This window comes from Chiroxiphia lanceolata, chromosome 3 (assembly GCF_009829145.1).
Source record: "Chiroxiphia lanceolata isolate bChiLan1 chromosome 3, bChiLan1.pri, whole genome shotgun sequence".
NCBI lineage: Eukaryota > Metazoa > Chordata > Aves > Passeriformes > Pipridae > Chiroxiphia > Chiroxiphia lanceolata.
In genome coordinates this window covers 54,782,332-54,804,563 of record NC_045639.1, presented here as the reverse complement: position 1 = coordinate 54,804,563, position 22,232 = coordinate 54,782,332, and the positions used below count along the sequence as shown (strand labels likewise).

The window sequence follows — 22,232 nt, the reverse complement described above, 5'->3', positions numbered from 1 at the left end:
TAGCATTTTATTCTTTTGTTAATGACTGGACAGAGGAATCCCTTGTGGTAATGTTAAGATTTCCAGTATATCAATGACAAAATGAGAAGTACCGCAAACCCCAAAGGTGATTTCCTTAAAAATGAAAGCAAGCAGAGGAGAAATATCATAAGAATCAGCTGATATCCAGGCAGATAAGAACCTCATTACCACAAAATCCTTGCCATCTATCCTCCCATATGAATGACACAAAGTATGGTGGGCTGGTACACGCATCAGGTTCAGTGGAATTTGGGGACACAGTTATTGAAAAGAGAAAGCGTAACAACATCTGGCTAATTATTATTCAGGTTGTTTCAGCACAGATTTGTCATCTGCTTTAGAAGTATTTAAGGTGCTTGGCAAGATGCAGAATGCAACAAAAACAAATCAGGAATTTTCTAGTCTGCAAAATTTTATTAAGCAACAGCTGGACAACTCTTACAACTCCAAATCATCAAGGAAAAATAGGGCAATCAGTCCATCTCTCAATCAGGTAGACAGTAAAGAATCTGGACAAACCACATTTTTATAGGGAAACCAACAATACTTTCTAGGCACCTCCTGCAAAATCTATTACACAAGACACAAAAAGGCAGATCAGGGTAGTTTTTAAGTACAATGGAAACCAAGTATACCATGGTATATTGAGGAGAAAAAAACCCCAAAACTTGAGATTCAAAAAAATAGAATTAAAAAATTGTCTGGGTAAGTAAAGTAGACAAATGGTGTACCAAATTTTCAAAAGCCTTAAGAAAAACATGCTGGGCTTGCTTGTTAAGAATGCATGCACTCTCATGACTCTTTGCTCATCAAATTAAAAAAAAAAAGAAAAAAAAAGAAAAAAGAAAAAAAGAAAAAAAGAAAAAAAGAAAAAAAAAAAAAGAAAAAAAAATCCCAATTCACGTTCAAAGTTACAGTACCAAAATAATGCATTTATAAACAAATGCAACTCCCCTTCTTTTCCAGGAAACACTACAGTGCCTTTTCAATCAAATGCATCCTCATGCTATTCCACAACACCACATATTTTATCTACAATAAACAACGAGATCTTGAACAGACACAACCTTCCGCAAACACGCAACACACAAACAGAAAAAGAAGCAGTGAATGCAGAAATAGTGAAATGGATGTGAAAAGCAACCTAAGGCAACACATGTATCAAGCAAACAAAAGAAACAAAGGGAAAGCTAGAAAATTTCTGAACAATTTGCTTGAAACAACACAGATAGGAATTACAAGCCGTGTTATTCCAGTGAAATACTTGAAACTCAGGTGTCTGCACACTGTTCAAAAATGTTTCTCTTTATTACTTTAACCTTAATCCCTATCTTAAACCATCTACTTGGCCAGTAAGATAAACATTTCAAAAACAAACAACATTTGTCAGGATTCAGAATTCAGATCATATTTTCAAATTGTAAACTGAAGGGCAAGGATTAAGAACAGACCGGGAGGCTTTAGCATCATACCATCTAATTGTTTCATTGAACACTCTGGATAGGCAAATATTCGGTGTTTTCATGTATTTAATTTTGTCTCACAAAATCATGTTGTTTTGAACCTGCAGTCAGCAAACCTGTGCACTTGCATAGTGCTCCCAATCAATCAATTTGCCTTAAAGCACAAATTTCTTGTTACAGATTCATTTGCAAAATCAAAAGTTGAAGGGTTAATTGCTTTTGTCTTAAAAATTTCCTAGATGCAGCAACAATCAAACTGCCCAAACAAACTCCTGATACATCTTCAGAGATATCAGGCAACAGGGAAAATGGAGTCTTTTCATCTTAAAACATTTCAGTGGGATTTTTTAAGAAGAAAATTAAATCACAGATAAATACAAAGACAAAATAATTCACATAGCCCATTGTTCACTAGTAATAATTAACTAGTAATAATAATCCTTTGAGAATGGTGTATGTAAATACCAATTCTGCAAAGAGGACCTGTGGTGCCCACCTGCAGACTACTCCTAAGGGTAGCAGGACTCTACACTGGTATTTGCTAATGAAGGATTATGCCTTGAAGGTGAAGGGACTTGAAAACAAGAAAACTTCGTCTACTAGAATTTTTCCATTTTTGTAAGCAGTATAGCTGATTTGCTCTCTTATGGGAAAACCATTACGCCAGCCTCTAAATAACATAAACAGCTTGCTCTCCTGTCCTGTGATGGAATCCTAGAAATGGGAATAAGAATCAAAAATCTGAACTACTACTCTGTAGCCAGGGTTTTACTTCTAGCATTCCTCAAAGGGGTTATATGGAACTGCCAACATTTAGCTGTTGGCTAAAATGCTTTAGAATTTTCTTAAGTGAATATATGGGTCATACAAGTAATTTTTACCTTATAATCACACAGTAATGGGTAAATACATTTTGGATTGGATTCTGCTCTCTTATGTATCTTGGTGTAACCATGTAGTGAGGCTGGAAGCTGGTCCCCTGTCAGCATGCCATGCAAGTGTCTCATCTGTTACTAATCTCTAAGTCAGATTTAGTGGTCTGGAGTCAGTCAGGTCCTACAGAAATGTGCAATTTCCAGACTGTTGCTCTGGGAAACACGTTCTTAAAAGCTAGTGAAAATTTGTTCTGTCTTCTCTCCCTTTCTCTCCATCAAATCAGTTTTTGCACTTTCTGCTCTTTTCATATGAGGAATTAAAATGTTTCTGACAGGTAACGGCACCAAGATAACACAGGATCACACACGCCAGGCTGCAAAAAGCAAATGCACTGAAACTGTCTGAGGCAACCATCAGGCAAGCTCAAAAATCTGTTTGGAATTTCTGAGAGGACACTAAAAAGACATACCAAGGAAAGCCTAGACCTATGTAAAGTTTAGGCTCAAGCAAAGCCAGATATCCTTGTCTGACACCTGTGGACCCTTATGCATCTTCATAAAAACACAGTTTTACTTGTGGCTGCACCACAGGAAAATTTTCTAACTGAGATGAAACTGTGAGGATTTACTGACACTCAGGCAGCCCGCAGCACATGTTACTGCTGCCTCTGGAACTGAGTGCAAAATTATTAATGTGATAATTCATTTTTTCCTCTTTCACCCCCCTCCTTCTCATAGTTTCTTAGGATGTTGCAGAAATGTGTTATTCTTACTGTTTCAAGCTAAAATTTGCCACTCCATGCATAGTGCAATTCATACCAGACTTTAAAGATAAATTTTTAGACTGTTAGGAGATCTATTTTGAGGATATCAGCTTTGTTTTTTCGAAAGAATTGGGCTTTCAGTTGCGTCCCTTTGCAACTCCATCAAAGCAGATTCTGACTTCAAATGGCCACCATGGCCACAGACTGGCATCAGGGCTTTCTCTGCCCAAAGCTGCTGCAGCCAAACTCCACAGTAGCTTCATGCTGCTCTAGGAGCAGATCTAGAAGGGTGAGTGGAGGAACACCTGCTCCAATAGGTCTCCTATGGAGCATCTTGAAGAGGTAAAGCTGCTGCAGCCAATGTCAGGGCTCAGCTCCATCAGCTCTGTGCAGCACTAGCTCACCTGTCAGAAGCACTATGGCTGTGTTGGAACCAGCTGAACCCAGCTGAAAAAAGAGTGTTATTAGTCTGAGCAGAGGAGAATGCTTTTACTGCCACACACTTGTGCCTCAGCTTATTCCAAGCTCGTTTGCTTGTATCTCCAAATAGCACTGAATTACACCACTGCCAAACCCTACTGAACTATGCAATAAACTTCTTACAAACTGAGCCTACATCATTATACACTCTTTTATCACGTAACTCACCTTATTTAATATCTCAGGAAAAAGCACTGTACTAAGAAGAGGGAAAGCAAACCAAGACTTCTATTTTTAAACCACTCCCAACTGAAATATAGTTAGAAACAAAAAAGAACAGATTTCTGCAGGTCCCAAAGAAGTCACCTAGACTCTTCGTAGTCTACGCAGTTCTCCATAGCAAACTCACTGCATCTAGCTGCCAAAAAATTATTTGCCTGCCTGCATTATGAAATTTTTGTATATTATGCAGCAAAACCAGGTCTTCCTATATGCATTTTTAATTTCTTGCAGCAAAACATACCTGCTAGCAAACAATTACTTACAAAGATGCTCTTTAAATATAAATGTGTGTAACTTACTGATACATAGTAATAAAATAATCCGTATATCACTTATTACATTACGCAAGAAAAATAATTTGTCTTTTGGACATTAGCAGGAAATCTACATTAAATTATCTTTAAAAAACCCACTCAAAACTCCCTAAAGAAAAATCAAACTCAAACTAAAACAAACAAAAAACCAACCCAACAGAAACAAAATACAACCCCTAGACTGTTACAATTATTGCACAACTGGGAAAAAAAAGCTTTGGAAAAAATATCCTTTACTACCAGAAATTACTGCATGTAGAAAAGAACTATGTATTTCTGAACACTTTGCTACATTCTTCCTAGAAGAATTTAGTTATCTACAGGAAAACTCTGTTTTACTAATGAAATAGAAAATGTAACATCTATCTTTTGGTTGAATGCGATAGCAATCTTAAGGATTTAAGTGATTATTTGGGGGGTGTTCTTAAATTTGTTTCCTATATTGTATCTCAGTGGAAAATAAAACAACTTTCACTTGTTCTGTGTATAATTTAGAATCCAGTTGCACACTCAGACTTTTACGTATTTCCCATTCCTTTCATTAAAATTCTATATATTTGAGAATAGTTTCTCTCTCTAATACTGGGTATTCTCTTTGCATTATAATCCTCAATTAAAGGGACTCTCTTAAATTATTTTCCAAAAGATAAAAGATTATCTTATCCTATAGAATTTCCTGACGAGTAAATGGAAAGAATGATGGAAACAGCATTTATTTTCCTAATTTTTTATAATTATTCCTTCTGCTTTGCTGGGGCAGAAACCAGGGCTCTTTCTATGCCAAAGCTCTTTGTGAGTGCCATCAGAAGGATGCAATCATGACCTGGACCAATGAAGCTAACTAACTCCTAACTTGTTTTATGGGTTTTCATTTCTTGTTCTCCATTAGCACAAAACTTCTGACAATCAGAAAAAATTTGGCAATGAACAAAGTGAAAAGGAATACTGTTCCCTGGAATGTTAAAGAAACTGCATGCAGAAGTCCTTCTATTTAGATTAGATTTTCTTAAGAAAAGAACATTCCTGTTGTTTCCATGTACTAATAATTTTGGCTTAAAATTACAGGCAATGTTTCTTCCAGCTGAACATTCTGACATGTGACTAAATAGCTCTTCCCTCAGCAAGCAAGCCAGCCAGCCCTCCTATGTTTCTCCTCGTATGGTGTTCAGTGTGTGTCTGTTAAATTCTAATTAGGGTATGACTGGTTAGCACAGACCTTAGGGCAGTGAGGATTCTCATCAGCCAACTTTCCTCCTTGTGTTTTGGGATCAGTGGACTAAGAATTCAACCTATTGCTTTTACAGTATATAACTCAATAGAGACATAGGGCTTAATAGTGTTTCCTCCACATAAAAAAAAACCAAGTGAAACATTTCCATTGATTTTTAAGGGACCAGAACCAAATCAATTTTGGTTCCTCTCTTACACATTCATTATACAGGCACTTAACCTGCTGAATAAATCATGCATGTGAAAAATAACACAAACAGGTCCAGACAATTAGTGAAAAAAACCCCTAATTAATTAAAGCAAACAAGATGCCAAGGGGAATGTTGTGCCTGACCACTCCCATATACAAGCCTAAGCTGCTGAGCTTTGGGATACAAGCATGGTACCATCTACTTCCCTGCTCCTTTCTTTCCTACATCTGCTTCCTCTCCAATGAACCCATCTCGAAGGTGGTTTTTCCTGGACTTAACCCATGGGGCATTACCCCATCTGCTTTATCATCTCCCTTGGAAACCCTCTGAAACTCCTCTCTGACTGGCAGTGCTCCTCTGTGCTGTACAGCTCTAGCAGCCGAAGACCAGAAGTTAGAAGCTCACTGCATATTATTAATATCTACTACAGCAAGGTATTATGTGATATGTTGCTTTAGAACAAATCAAATGCAACACACATCTGCCTTACTACTAGGATTCAAGAAAAAGAGAGGAAATCACACCTGTTCATCTTAAGTTATATCAACTTTTTCAAGTAAAGAAGTTAAACCATGGATGAAAGACAAAGCATCCACTGACATCTCAACTAGCACATCTTTCCCAGTGTGCCTTTAACTTCAAAAGATTAATTTCTGAAGAAAATCTGCAGTGATGTTTTGTAACCTAACACCCAAATAATTATATGAACAGTTTTGGGGTTTGTGTATTACTGGGTGAACTACTTCCGTATCAAAACATATTCCATAGCAAAATGCTGACAAGGAGGAAAGAGAGAAAGCAAATAAATATGTGCACAATACAAGGACAACACAGAAACTCTTCCGTGCAAGCAACCCTTCTGAAATGCTCAACAGGTCTGCACATCCACCACAAAGAGCTGCAGCCATGCTACTGTTATAAGCCTTCCTCTGTAACACTCTACGTAAACTTTGGCTTCCCACTCTTATCTGGAACATTATATTCTCAAAATACAGCCACAAAGGCTACTCAAGTAGCAAGGTGATAAAAGGCATCATTTTGTCCAATTTTTCCTTCCTCTTTCAACTAATTTGTTCTCCAGCCAGCCATGGTGTTGTTTCCAGTAATTAATTTGCTTTCCTGATGAAACTGCTTCTTGTAATGACTTATTACACTTCTGTCTCCTTCCTAATTCAAGCACAGATACAGTGTTGTAGAACTTGATTCACACTGATTGCTAAGACTGGGCCTTCTCATACACTGGAAAGACTTTGTTTATAAGGTGTAAACACATTAAAACACGAGGAGCATGCACAGGCATGGCCTCAGAGGTACATCTGATCACACTGTACCTCTCCCAACTACATGTCAAATCAGACAATACTGCTGACCAGTGAGAATACAAAAGCAGTGCTCATAATTTATTTGCTCCTCTATCTTTTGTCACCTACTGAGAGATGTTTATCCCCAATAACTGCACACAAAACAAGCAGACATCAACTTCTTTGATACAGTGGGTTTTTAAACTCCTCTCCTGGTTTAGGCCAGGACACGGTTAAATTTTGCAGTAGCCAGGAGTGGGCATGGCTAGGCCCTGGAGGTTATTCCATACCACCTCAGAATAACCTCCTATACCACCTCATACCATTTTCCAACGGGGAAGGGGTCCCTACCAGGTCAGGTAGCATGGTGCCATGGTAGGGTATTGTGAGGGGTTTCCACGTGGTGAGCAATCACGTGTGAATAGCTTGCCTCTTGTACATTCTGTTATTAATACTGTTGCTATTACTGTTTGCTTTCTTATTTCATTGCTGTTTCCAATAAATTTTTCCTATCTCACCCCTTAATCTTTACCTTTTGTGCCTCCGATTCTCCTCTCCAGCCTGCCGCATGGGAGGGGGAAGTGAGTGAGTGGCGAGGGGTTTGGAATGTTTCAGAGGGAACAATAAAATCGGGGAATACCATCCTTAAACCACGACAACCACTCACTGGCAACAATTTTTTCTCTTCTGAATGATACATCATTATTTATAAATTAAACATTGACCTACATATGCCTCCTCGGAACCTGTGGTGCTCAGTTATTAGCAGATCTCAGAGAAGAAACATATGTGTTCAAGTATTATAGCTTCTTTTTTTCTATTTTTTTTGCTGCTATCATTGACGTTTTAGAAGTAGAGGAGGAGGAGTACAAACTGGACCAGAAAAAAGCTATGTTCCCTGTTTTAAAAAGAACAGCATGATATAAGGCAGCCTATCAAAAAGAGCAGTCTGTTTTAATCCCTCCATGAGCTTACATCAGCTACTGTAGCACACATGGCAGAACCACCACAAGCTAAAAGCCACACTTCTTCATGTAACATGGAATGGCTCTCAACCCTTCGCTCTTTCTGAGACCCAGCACAACGCTTAAAAAGAAAAAAAATGGAAACGAAACAAGCTAACAAACAAACAAAACAGAAAACAGCCCCCCACCCTCCACCCCATGACTGATTAGAGTTAATGCCCTTCTGGCGGGCACCAAAATACTTTTCCAGTTTTACTGTCTTCTTCACTCCCAGGCATCTCTGCACACCTAAAGCAGGCTGCCCTGACATTTTCCGGTTTGGACTTTATGAGAAGGTTAACATTTTCTTCTCTCCAGTCTCTGCTTGTTCACTTGAGACGTTGAGTCACATTAGCCAGAGCAACAGCAAAGGCTTGTACTGCAGAAAATGGATACTGAAAGTCCAAAATGTAAGCATTGCCATCAATTCTTCCAAACTGCATCACCTGAGAAGCAGGGGAAGAGGAGAAGGGAAGGAAAAAAAGAAAAACGTCAAAAAAAGTGAACCATGGAAAAGGAATCAGAGAAGAATAAGAGCAAAATCTTTTTGGTCCTTTGTACAAACACCTCACCTACTGAGGTAATGTGAATGGAGCTACTCACAGAATGGGGTTTGGTGCTGAAGAAGAGTAAGAGCACTGTACTATGTCTGTATAGAGTATTTGACTGCAATATTTGACTCCATAGAGCAAATTGAACTTTAAAATATGTTAGACTGCATACGGCCTTGGTGTAAGTAGATCGTCACCAATTACTTCAGCAGATGTGAGGTACACCAGCATCATGTTTCCTGCAGGAAATTACCATTCTCTCTCTTGTAAAAATCCTATCATCAACCCATCAGGAAAACAGATTCTGCTTTCAAAGAAAAGAACTTCCAGGGAAGAGGAATAACCAATTTTATCAGTGTAGCACTTCATAGGCAGTAAGCTGTGCATTCTTTGCAGTTCTGTTTCCTTTTGCATTAAACTTCACTAGCACATAATTACACTGAAAGAATTAGCAAAGGGGTAGCGAGAGCTGCTTGAATGCAGGGCTAGTCAGGTTGTTCATTGTTCTTCTGCAGGGAATACCTGAAGTTTGGCCTATTATTACTGCTTTTTCATTCACTTCATCAGAAGTCCAGACCGTATTTGCTCAACAGTGAAGCTCCTTGAGCTATAATGGAGACTGTCTGTGCAAGTCAAGTCAGGCTCTGTTCCCTCACCACCAACAAAACCTGTGGTTGGGTGATTTCGCACAGCTGCCCATGGGCATGTATCCACAGCCATTTAACTGAAGAAGAAAGTGGTATAAATGGTTCTGATCACGGCCTTTGAGCTTTTGTTACAGACAAGCAAAACCAAAAGACTACCACTGGTCACGCATGTTGGATATTTAAGACATCTAACTCCCAAGTTAAATCAGAGGAAATTGAGAACCTTGATCTCTTTAATAAACCAAAAGTGACTTACAGCTGGACAAGGAATTAAATATGAGTCTCCTGAATCTCAGTCCAGTGTCCTGCTGATTGGCACCACTTAATAGGCTGGGTTTGGTGTAGTAGTAGTACCATCCCATTTGGGCCATGTTAAATGTTTTGATTTTTTGAACTACCTGTCAACCCTTCCACCCATGGGTGGTTCAAAAGTGGCCCATAAGCACTTTGTTCTGTGGAAGGTCAGTGCCTCCCTCCTCTAGCATTAAGAACCAGCCCCAGGGGCCTGGTAACCCACAAGGGGAAATTTTGACATGGAGAGAACCAAACTGACTGTCCATTGTCTCTTCCTTAGCTATCTACTGACTGGCTAACCTTTGTGAGCAGGGCAAGAAGGGAGCAGTGTTCACTAACTAGCTGCCATCCACAACTATCACTGATGGCAAATGCAGCTACTGTTGCAGAGATCTGTTGTGTTTATTACAACACTTTCAGTAGTGAAAGCCAGTGAGACTAAAGTTGGCCCTTATTCCCATGTCTGACTGCAGTAAGACTGAACATATTTTGTATATTTACTTTACAATTGAACTTCACCCGTCATGCTGAATCTAGACCTTTGATAGCTGGTTTTTATCAACCACATGGCAAAACTTTTTCTCACAGAGCAGCTAAATCAAGCAGGAGGCACTCAGCAGCATGAGAGACAGAGCTTATTCCTAGCATGGCTTTCCCACACTCTGGCCCCCATTCCAACACGTGTGCGCCACCCCTTCCTACCTGTCGTCCTTCCAGCTCAATCTGAAAGTTTTTTGCCGACTCCTGGGTCACCCGCCCTCCGAAGTCCAGCTGGTAGACTTGCGTTGCTTCATTCCACAGTGGCTGCTTGTTGGCCATCACGTACACAAAGCCCTGGCTTCCCAGTCTCCCATCCTCCTTCTCGCTGGCCTTCCGGCACTTGAATTCATCCAGCTCACTGGCTGTTCTCAAACTCCTTTTGGTTTTCCAACCCTTTTTGCTGCCCTGGCTCTGGTTCATCAGTTCATCTCCACTGATAAAAAGCTCTGGCTCACTCTCCGAACTGTCCTGAAACTCATTCGTCTTGTTTAGTTTCTTGGACTTCAGCTGATCCTTCTGGCTCTTAACCTTCTTCTTCTCCCTCCCCAGCCGAGGGCTGGATATTAGTGAATTGAAGTCAGTCAGTGTCCTCGCCTCCTTTTTGACCTTGCCCTCGGTGATAGCCTGCATGTTTCCTTCCTCAGCTCGACTGTCCAGGCGTTTCCGGCTCTTCTTGCCAAATTTGTCTGTCCTTTGAGGAACAGGGCTTTCTGTCAAGGAGAGCACCTCCTGGAAAGTGTCTGCCGTCTCCACCATCACCTCTGTGCCCACGTGGCCCTGCAGCTCTGCTGGTGGGGGAGACATCACTGGCTTCTCCACCACGAGGAGTGGCTTGGGGGGCAGGGTGCCCGGGGGGTTCTGTACGGGTGGGCAGGCGCTATAGGAACTCCATGGGTGCAAGGCGATCGGTGGCAGCTGTAAACTAGAGCAAGTGCTACTTCCCGGGTACATGGGTGGCAAAGGGCAATAGGAGAGGTTGGATGGATAACCTGGCTGAAGGACAACTGTGGGCTCCTGCTGTGCAAACTGTGTTGGGGCCAGAGCTTCTTTGGGGGAGCAGGGGGCCTGCATTCCCTGAAGGGGAGGGGCACTGTAGCTTCCTGGGTAAGGTACTCCAACCCCGTAACTTGTCTGGAAGGTGGCAGTGGGACTGGTTGGAGATTTGGGGGAAACGAACGGCACTCGAGACATATCCAGATGTTGAGCTTGACCAATGATGAGCGGAGCAGGTTTTAGAGGATTGGGCACTGAGCTCTGAGATGTCCTTTCCTGAGGAACCCATATCTCTTCACTCACCATAGGGTCCCACTGGTATGGTGGTGGCCGTTTTACAGCAAGGGTAGCCTCTGTCAAGGACACAGGCGCATGCCGTATTGATTTCTCCACTGGGCAGTGCTGAGAAAGGGCCTCATCCTCTGTGAAGGCGGAGTTGATATAATCTGCTCGGTCACGGGAATTGTCAGGTGGGCTCAGCAAGCTGTAGGAGGACTGGGAGGCCAGAGGCGAAGTACTGACAGAGTGAGCAATCACAGAGCTGTGCTGGGAGCCACTCCCTGTGCTCAGATCAGGTCTCACGCCACCAATACTGGAAGTGCTGCTACTAGCACTGGCACTAGGGATGTTGCCTGCACCACCAGCACTTGCATTGCTGCTGCCAGCGCCACCACTGCTGCACTGGCTGCAGGTGTACAAGGCGGTGGGTACTCTCTGCTGGTACTGTGCCGTCACAATGCTGCTCTTGGGTTTTGGGGGAAGTTGCAAGGTGGCTCTCTGACCATCCATCAGCTGAGCCATTTTCAGGGCTGCCTCTCTGCTGTTCCTCCGCAGAGTAGCATGAATGATAGTGCTGTCCAGCCTCTGTGCCATGCTTCTGCCCTGGGACAGCTGGCTGGCAATGTCAGGGTAGGGCGGCGGGTCCCCGGTTGGGATGGAGTAACGGGGGACTGTGAGCCTGTTCAGGGTGGCACTGGCACAGGGCTGCTGCATCTTCTTCTCAGCAGCTGTGATGCGCAAGGTGGCGGAGCTGCCGGGACCCGGCAGGGTGTAGGTGCTCTGGGCACAGAGCATCCTGGTGCGAGGCCGGCACACCTCTTCCACGTTTCCACTGCTGTCGAATGTTGTTATCCGCTCATACCCCAGGGGTGTCTGGTAGTGCCCCGCTGGGTACAGTGAGAACTCCCCCTTTTTCAGGCAGAGATCAAGGGGTGGCTGCGGGGGGCCAGGCGGGGGTGGTAGAGTTGGTGGGGCAGGGATGGTGCCGGGGTAGGGTGGGGGCGGGTTCATCTTGTTCAGCTGCAGCTCCTGAGTGGCCCCAAAGATGACGGCGTCCCCTTCTACCAGCTGTGGCCCTGGCCGTGGGGCCTTGGCCTTGGGTGGGGGCTCATGCTCCCGGTCACTGTGGTCCCGCAGTTCAGCCAGGGCGATGGCAGGGGGGGCGGGGGGCGGCGGGGCCAGTGGAGGTGGTGGCGGGGCCGGGCGGCCCAGCTCCCCCACAGCCAGCGCCCCTGCCCCTGGGCCGGGAAAGCGGCCTGGCGCTCCCGGGAAGGATCCCGTCCCCTCGCCCCCCGCTTCCGCTGGCGGGTTTGAAAGCACATCCAGCTGCACGTTCTGGTTGGCCAGCAGCGACTGGACCAGGCCTATGCTCTGTGTAGGCGACATGGCCTGTGCGGAGCTGTGGATGGGGGCGATGGGAATGTTGACGGTGCACGGCGGGCTGCTGGCGGGGGCGCCAGGGGCACCGGGCACTGCAAAGAACAACAAAGCGTGTCACCCGCTGTCTCGGCCTCCTCTCCCCATCCCAGGAATCCCTCTCATGGGATGGCAAGGTCTTTGCTGTGGGGCAGCCCCAGTCATGAAGGGACTTTTTAAACTAATTATTACCTTTGTGTACTTGCTTAAGCACTCTGCTGTATCTGGATGGAGTGCTATTGGTTCCCAAAACCAATGGATCAGACCTCAGCTTGAACATGTAAGCCAGCCCATCTCCCCTGACTCCCATTGCACAAGAGCTACTTGTAACAGCTGCTGATCAACTTTAAAGCCACTTTTTTGGGAGTGACGCTTCAGAGGTAAAGTTCAGAGCTTGCTTTCAGGCTACACTATGATCCCCATGGACTTTAACGGTCTGAATTACCACTCACTCATCTGGTTTTAACTACTTCTACTCAAATCAATAAAAGTTTTGCTAAATCAGGACTCATTAGTTTTCAGGAAGGTTTTTTTATAGTAAATACATCAACAAACAATTAAGAAAAACAAACAAGCAAACAAAAAAAAGAAGTGGAGGGTAAGAAAAAAAGTTGAAAACCTGCACTGCAGGCACTGTGTAGTATCTTGTATAATGTTCCTAGATTCAATGAGCTTAGGAAAACTGGAGAATACAGACAACAGTTGGGAAAAGGGAAGTACTATAATCTCATGAGTCTGGTGTGTAACAAACCAACCTATAATACAAAACCAAGGAAGCGGAAACCGAGAAAGAAAGGAATATGATGGAATGAAATGTGGACAAAACTTATAAAAGTTTTTAAAAGAAGATCGGTAAGGAAAAGATGTGAGGAAATATGTGGGAGGCCAGATGGGAAATGTAAGGGGAAGATGTGAGGAAATAGATGGGAAGCCAAAAAGATTCAACAGTGGGCACTGTAGTCAGGGTGACTTCAGCATCAATGCTTGGGCATGCTGCAATCCGAAATGTGAAAAGAAGCAAACGCAAACGCACATAGGAAAAATGTCCCACATGTGGTGGTGGCGAAAAAGGGGCAGTGTGGCAAGAAGCAACTCCCATGATTTTAAGCAGAAGCATTGAGCATGCTCAATTGTTTGCAATCCTTTTGCAAAAAGTGGTGAGAGTGTTTTCAACAGGAACTACCACTGAAAAGCTGAAGCAGGGAAATGAGGACACTGGACCCAAGTACAGGTGCAGAAGTCAAGATAAGAAGGAACACAATAGAATAATGAGGGGAAGCAGTAAAAACTATATTAGAACTCCCAAGAATATTGCAAGTTCTTTATCTTTCATTAATCTTCCTGTAAAAAGCCACACAGAAAATTATAAGTGGTGTGTACCAGCAAGTTTGTGGAAGGAAAACAGATGAGATAAAGGATCCTAAAGTCATATCCAGGATCCTTTAAGTGTGCCAAATTCTGTGGAGACCTCAGATTTGCAAGACCAGATCAGGCAGGAGATCCATTAGTCAGGACTCCTCCAGATGCTGCCCAGTTCCTAATTAAATTCTAATTAAAATTCTAGTCGTCTACCTATGCCCTATAATACATTTTCAATAGCATTATGCTTTTATCAGCATCAGAGATGAATGTGGTAGGTGTACAGACAGGACTGTGGCTATGCTGGCAAATATTTATGGTAGCTTTGCTTGTTCCTTTAGAAGAAGATGGACAGCTAAACTTAAATGACCCTAAGGCAGTGTGGTTCTGTGCTTGGCCGGCAGGCCGTGCTTTCATCCTGAAATTGCAGTTTAGCAATTTAGCTGCCAGAGCTTGAGGTTTAATTGTTAGGTTGGCTTAAGCAATCACGAATGTTGCTGTCATGGGTATTAAGTGCATTATCAAACAAAATCTCATTTGTTGTGGTGCTGCTTAATATTCCAAAGTGTTTAAATCCAATGTTTCCTTCATTTCTCCAATGGTTTTTAATTGATTTGTTTGCATACTTTGTAAGTTAAATCAATTCACTGTGCATTTGTCTTTCCAAATCTTTACTGACTACATTAAGAAACACATGTCCCAAGGGTACCTCACTATGAACATTCCACTGCCCAAAAGCAGCTTTCTACTATGTTTTTTTTTAATCTGCCATGTAATCATTATGTATAGTGCAATATTTTTCCCACTAGTACATGGCACTTTTTTCCTTCATATGTAGACTTTAAGAAAAGATATCCCCAGAAATACTTTTGATTATTTAAGTAGCCACCATTTGCTACGTCAGAAATGAATTTTCAGAAGAAACTAGAAAGGAAAAAGTGGACAAAAAAGGAAAGCTATTATGAAAGGCAGGGTAGTATGATTTTTTTACTAGACTTCTCAAAGAATTGTAACAAAACTCTCTAACAATTTTCTCTCTATATGTGGTGTATCTGCAATTCTGACTACCATTTTATCTCTTCAATAAGATAAAAGGAATTTATATTGCAGATCCCATTCAATCTTCAGGAAAACATGTGAAAACTTTATATTAATTTTTTTCTTTTCTATTTAGTTTTTATATTACTTTCTGTCAGCTTGGACCACGTTTCATAATAGAGAATGTTGAGTGCTTCCTATTAATAAAATATATACAATCATCAATGTCTCTATTATTTCTTCAGAACCTACAGGTGAATATCATGTTGACAGAAATGAGGCAAGCCAAGTCTCCCAAATTGTGAAAAAATGGGTTTAATTTTAAATATACAAGTATTTCTTTAGAAGTCCAGAAGACTACTCTGATGTTTGGGTCAGACACAAGTTTAGGTGCTTTCAGTAGCTGAAACCCTGGTCTGAAAGAATGGGAGCATTTCCATTTATTTCAATAGACTCTAGCACAGTAAAGACAACTTTAATTGCTCTGCAGTGCTCACACTCCTTCCTTCTCAAAGGGTACTGGCATGATGGCCACTTCTGTAGTTCCAAACACCTGTGATTTGGCAAAAGGAATTCCTCACTGACATGAAAATTCTGAAAATGTATTAATTTATCTTCTTGTCTATTATTTTTTAGTTTTACCAGCATGATGATTTTTTTGATTGGAGGAGGTCCTGAATTCTTCCAGTCCTTTTACCTGCCACATCACATCAACTACACCGCTTGAATCTTCTGCTACTTTACATCTCAGTGAAATGAAAAGTTCTTCCTGATCCCACTTGTTGATCAACTACTTCACTATTTTAGCCTCTTAATATTAATAAAAGTCCAAATGGGCATTTATCACTTCTCAAAGGGTGGTTGGGAACTATGGGAACCTGTCCCCCAACCCAAGCTCATCAGCAGGCTGTGCTTTGGTGCCATCAGGACTGTTTGGGCTTCCAACACATTACAATTCTGTCCTGTCAAGATGCAGAATGCAAGGCTTCAGTTTATGGAGAATTCTTAACAAACTAAGATGAATCAGCAGATGACTACTTTTCCAGTGAACCTGAAACTTAGCAGCTCTACATGGATTATATTTTCCACATGTATCAGAAAACAATGCCTATAATATATATTAGCCTTATTCTAATTTGGTTTTACAGGATCCCATCAGACTAAGGGATTTTGATTTGTGTGTTTACCACGGGGGACCATAACATAAATGACCTGTCCTTCATCTAGCTTAACCCATAACATGGCAGACCTCCAGCTCTTCCTTACCTGGTAAATCATCTTCGTCTTCGCTGAAAACATTTGGATTAAAGACAGGCATGTTAATGTAGTCCATTGAAATCTTCCGCACTTCTGGGAGATATATTGTCATTTGCCTGGGCTGCAGATGCAGCAAACTGGTTTTATATATTACTAGAGAAAGAGCATAACAAGAAATAAAAAAAATCTGTTACATAAAGAGCATCTAAACCTAAGAAAGAATCAGTTCAAAGCAGACAGAAGGGCTATGAATATTATTATTTACTATATACATGTGCATGGGTGAACCCTTATTTGTCAAATTACTATGTAACACTTTGCATAAATGGGATAAAAGAGATTATAACTTTCAGCTATTTCCATTTAAATGGAAGCAGCATCTCTGTAGTTAAATAATACATAGAAATAATGAATTACTTCATCTTTTATTCACATCTGTTTTTATGGAAGGAAAATACTTTTTCCATTCTACTTCTGGAACTCTTCACCACAGGATGCTACTGACTTACATGACTTTAGGGGAAAACTGGAAAGTTTTCAGGAAGGAAATCTTTTGAAGATTACTACATACAAAGAAACCCCTCATGGCTCAGGAAGTCCCTGGGACCCAAACACTGGAGCCTGGGAGAACATTTGAAGGAAGTATCACCATACACTTACACTACACTTACATCCTTCCCTACCTATCTGTCACTGACAGTGAGAGAATTAGAATGACTTTTGGCCATTCTACTACTGATAGCAGTCAACACAGCCACAAAAAGCATCTATCTAATTCTGCATCCAGGGGATCATTATGTACTCCTGATCTAACTATATAATACAACACAGGAAAACATAACTTTTTCAAAGAGCTCATTAAACTGCTATACTTGCATTAATATTTCAGTTCAGAGCTCAGTTCTACTAGGTGGTACCCTGCTCTTTTCTCAGACTTCTTCCTTCCAACAGAACTATCTGGGTAGGACTGGCCTACCCAAAACAAGGTTGATAGCCTAGACAACTGCTACTTTTAATGAAGGCTACCAGACTACTGATGCTCCAGCAGGTGAACCTACTCATGCTCCAGCAGGAGAACCCTACGATAAGGCTATGTACTGACCTGAAGAATCTTAAGCATGATGCTGTAAGAGCTTTTTTAACATTATTTTTGCATAATTTCTAGCTAAATTACTACAAAAATCTGACTATTAAAAATATTTGTATTTCAGTAACTTAATACCCATGATTGTTATACTTCTCTTGCAAAAACTTTTTTTTATTTGTGTGGGTTTTGTTCAAATAAACTGTAAAAATAAAGGTCTGGGCTTGAATGTTAATTAATCAGTTTATTACAAGAGAGACTTTTAGCATTTTATTGATCATGTCATTATTGTATTTATAGATTTTGATCTCCTTTAGTTACAGTGAATTTCATAAAATCTAATTCCTATTGTCCACAGAAAATAAGTGCTTTGTTAAAGAAGTCTTTTGATCACTTAAAAAGAATGTCATGGCATAAGTTTGTTGTTTGTTAGAAAGAATTTGACATGTAAAAAAATCAACAGAGTTCACTTTTACCTGCACCAAGGTTAGTTGGTAGGAAAGCAGCCAAACCCACAATTTTAAATTTGGTTCCCCAGATATTAGATGTGACCTGAGCAAGGTAGTTGTGCTGCAAAGCAAAAACAAGATAATTTTTACCTGATAAAATCTGTATCAAACTCTAATAAAGAACTGCAGAGCAATCAAGCTATTGCACGTGACAATGCAATTTCAGCTTCTCTTGTTTTTATTGTATTGAAACAGCCTAATGTGCCTTTGTAGCAACTGAACAACACAATGCCTGCTCAATGAGAGTAGGTCTGTTTTCAAATACCTGCTTTTCTGTACAGCAAGAGCATGGCTGTTCTGTATTTCAGAAAGTAATACACCCTGCCCGTTGGTTCTATGCTTGAGTCACTTTACAAAACAATAAGGCACAAATTAATTACTCATAACAGCAAACATATTTTTCCCTGGAGCTCCTAAAGCAACTTTCCAAACCATTGCTGCCATGGTGAATATATTATGGGTCTGAAAGACCAAGAGATTTTTCTCAAAGGCCAGGAGTTATGCTGTCAATACTAAGAGCAAGATCTAAGCCTCGGGTCTCCTGCCCTATTCAAGGGACTTTTGGGCCTATCTCTCTGTAACTATCTAGAATTTTTCATAAAAAGGAAAAAGTGAAACGAGAGCAGAAAAAAACCAAAGCAAACCAAACCAAACTAAAAGAATGCAGGCTGTTATTAATCAAATATGTAACCCAGACAGTTCTACAGCCTGCTAAGTTTCATTTACCCTGAGGACATGAACACCACAAAGAGTACAAAGTGGTAAATCCTTGCCTGCCTTCCAGTTAAGACTATTCCATGTAATTATGAAACAGAGAACATTGAAGCAGAGAACTCTGAAGCAAACATTTCCTTATCTCAGCAATCCCTAGCAAAGCAGGGAATTACGGTGGTACTAAGACAGCTCTGAGAAACCAATGAAGCATTTTCACATTTTTACAAAGCCAACAACATAACTTGGAATAAAACTTCTCACATGGATTTGCACTGACAAAAATTGGTGGTGATGGGATTTATCAAACAACACCTGATACTCCATTGGCACTTTTGAACATTAACATTTAACTGGAAGATGCAATTCTCTAGTTGTTCCTTCTAGTAACTGTAATTAGATGAAATTTTTTTATTGGTGAACATTGGATCTCTATCATAACTTGCTGCCTCTTGAAGAAAATCCATTTGAATCAAGTATGGTAACAATAGGCACAATACCTGGGTAATATCTTCTAAAGGAAACTCTCTTCGGGTCAGGCTTGGTGAACCAATGGAGGGTTTCCTTATTGGTAACCTTGGTGATCTTGATATCTCCTGTGCAGCTCGGGACATCTTTGGAGATTTGCGAGCTTCTATATTGATTCTGCAGATAAAGCAATAATTAGAATCATCAGTGGGCATGGAAAAAATGCACAAAATTCATGTCTTTGAGAGTAAAGATGTAATGAAGACAACTGGTGTGGTGTTCTCTAGGTGGCTAATAAAGAGTCTACGGGACAGAGAATTACGGGTCAAAATAAAACATACAGAAGACCTGACACGCAGTAAGTCATATCTCCCACTATGTAAAGGGGGTCAAGAATATGAGTTCAGCCACCTGAAAGAGCTCAGTGGTAGAAAAAGTAACAAACAGAAGTTGCATTTCAAAAGTATGCTCTTAGAAAACCAAGGGTGCAAGATAGTTGCTTTTCCTGAGCCCATTCAGGTTTAGGTTCAGGAATTGATGGCTCTTTTGTCAAGTTTAGTTCTTTTGCCAAACTAAAACTTTAGTATTTCACACATTGTGTTCACACATAAAAGGATGCATTTGCTCTCCCTCATACCAGGGCAAGCTCATAATATAGTCTTTGGAAAAGTGTCACCTGCAGCTAGAAGGCATCAGGGCCTTAATTCTGTAACATGAAGCTGGCATATAGAGGTCAGTGCCTATGAGAAACTCCACAGACATCAGTAAGGCTCCATGCAGGTTTGGGGATTCTGTCTATGCACATAATGAATATAATGAAGAGCTGTCAGGAAAACAACTGGACAAATTAATAGCTTGGGAGCTTGGTTTGCATATTGTTACAGAACCTTGTCAACACAGTGTTTAGGAAGGTCTGTTTGTTAAGGCTCCCTTGGAAGGCCACCACAGCATCAGTGCCACTTGCCAGGATCTATGCCACCTATGCATGGACATATGACTGAAAATATCTCTGAGGAAATAAAGGTTTTAACTAGATCAGGGACTCTAAGCACTGAGGGGGTAAAAACACAGTCTGTCTGAAGGACAAATATATTCCATGGTGGCAAGACTTCATATGTGGCAAAGGCAGAGATGGGAGAGTTTATAAAATCTTTCTTTGAGGCCTAGGGAGAAGTGGTGTCCTATTGTTTCCCATTACATTTTGCCCCAGAATCTTCCACGAAGTCCAACTCTATACCAATCTCTGACATCATCCCATGACTGCACACTGAAGAAGACCCCAATCCTATGATTCCTATCTACCCAAAGGAGTCTGCTTTTAATTTTACAAGGGGTCAAGACAATAAGAGATAAAGGGGGAAAGAGACAAAGATAGAATGAACACATGGGGAAGAAGAAATATCCAAGAAATTGTTACCTGGGGAGTTTAGGTGATTTGCTAGCTCGACTGATTTTTGGAGATTTCTTTGCTGCCCAGTCATCGCTGAGTTCGATATCACTGGAGTCAGAGCAGTTGCAGCTGTCAATCACAGTGGAAATCAAGCTGTTTCCATAGATTTCATCTATCAAGACAGGCCCCAGAAAATTTAAGTGCCACTTCAGAAAACTGGTATAAATTACAACTCTCAGTGACCAGAAGCATAAACCCAATCCACAAGCAGTAATTGAAATAAAACTAGGCATAGAAAAAGTAAACATTCTTCACCCTGCCTAGTATAAACTCCAAATTTGCAATAGTTTGAACTCAAGTGAACATGATTCAGAGAGGTGAATAGCATTCAACTGACTTCAAAATTCAGAATAAAAATATTTTCTTCTAATTAGCAGTACATTTTCCATTACAAGAAGTTCTCTTTTGTAAAACAAAAGGCAGCATGGTATAATTTCAGAGGCTTGAGTCTACGTCATGCTAAAGGTTTTTTCACGTAAGAAAAAATATCGGACGCCACCATTCATGTTGCATATATATATATTTAAACTCTTGAGGATTTAATATCAAAAGTATTTCTAAATCATTTTTTATACAGAACAACAACTCAATTCTACCTGCTTTTCCATCTGTTTTAGGATCCATGATGACAAACTCTGGCCGCAACTTGCTGATACGACGTCCTTTCAGGATAGGCACCAGTCCCCCAAGGTATTCCAAGTACAGGGTATAACATGGACCACCAACCTCTGGGTCATCTTCTGTCCGCTTCATTGTGCAGTGAAGCCGTTCATTACCAGCTGTTGGGTAGCTGACAAAGTCTCTCATATTGTTTGGGTCTGGGATAGGAGGCTTAATTAAATGAAGGAAGGAAAGAGAAAGTTTCCTATAGGTTATTGGTTGCTTTTTTTCCTGTGGTGACTTAATCCCAACAAAACTAACTGAATTTGAACCCAGCTCTAATTTGGTAGGTGAAGATTAGTACAGGTTACTCTGTGAGTTATAAAGGACCCACATGCAAGAAAGACAGTGTCCGTGTATTATTTGGTTGGGTCAAAAGCAGTTGTACACAGAAAACTACAACTAGTTACATCAAAAAGGATGGTTGAACCTGTGGTCAGAGGACTGAATTAGAAAACAAACCTGTCTTCAAGTTTTGGCTTGTATCATACATGTCTTTTTGAACTTGGGTAATGTGGTCAAGTCAAATATCAGAGTATCTTGTCTCTTGCAGGCCCTCCAAGTGTACCTGGCCACTCAGATTCCCACTGCTGGTTAGTAATAGTACATGTAATGCCACTACGCTACAATGCTGTCAGCTCTGAAAGAAGCTTGTACTTCTTATATCACTTCCAAGCACATCTTTGCTGAGGGTCTGTTTGTGTGCAATGTCAAGAAATACAAGCACATAGCTCAGGGTGGGTTACTTTGCCCTGCTTGCCAGCCACACTGTGTTAATCCATGAAAAACTTGGTTCTAAAGCAGTAGGACTGCTTTTGTGTAGGACAACATAGCCCATATGACACAAATACTATTAATATGTATAAGTCAACATAGTTTCTTTCAAAATGAAAGCATGAGGAAAAAAAAAGGTAGGGAAAAATAGGCTTTCTTAACCTTGCAAGATGGATATAGGCAGAGGAGTGACCTATAATGTAGTCCGTGAACTGGAGGGGGAAGGGGAACGTGTGCATGAAAGAGGGTGCCTTTGCAAGCACTGAAGGCATGGCTGACAACGTAGGTTGAGCATGTGGCTGGGTGAGAGCCCAGGGTAAAGTATAAATAAGTGCTG

At 41.2% G+C, this 22,232-nt stretch overlaps 1 protein-coding gene across 9 annotated transcripts in view; it reads right to left on the bottom strand.

Annotated features, from left to right (window-relative positions):
• Nucleotides 1-415: 415 nt before the first annotated feature.
• TULP4 (TUB like protein 4) overlaps nucleotides 416-22,232 on the bottom strand; it is a 157,763-nt gene continuing 135,946 nt past the window's right edge. For all 9 annotated transcript variants that reach the window (XM_032682487.1, XM_032682484.1, XM_032682485.1 and 6 more), the window contains 7 exons: nucleotides 21,058-21,292; nucleotides 20,429-20,573; nucleotides 19,044-19,188; nucleotides 17,800-17,893; nucleotides 16,249-16,392; nucleotides 10,060-12,641; nucleotides 416-8,311 (listed from right to left, as the gene is read on the bottom strand). In XM_032682487.1, the coding sequence (XP_032538378.1) occupies nucleotides 8,195-8,311; nucleotides 10,060-12,641; nucleotides 16,249-16,392; nucleotides 17,800-17,893; nucleotides 19,044-19,188; nucleotides 20,429-20,573; nucleotides 21,058-21,292 (3,462 nt within the window). In that variant the 3' untranslated portion in view covers nucleotides 416-8,194. The remainder of the gene's footprint in view (nucleotides 8,312-10,059; nucleotides 12,642-16,248; nucleotides 16,393-17,799; nucleotides 17,894-19,043; nucleotides 19,189-20,428; nucleotides 20,574-21,057; nucleotides 21,293-22,232) is intronic.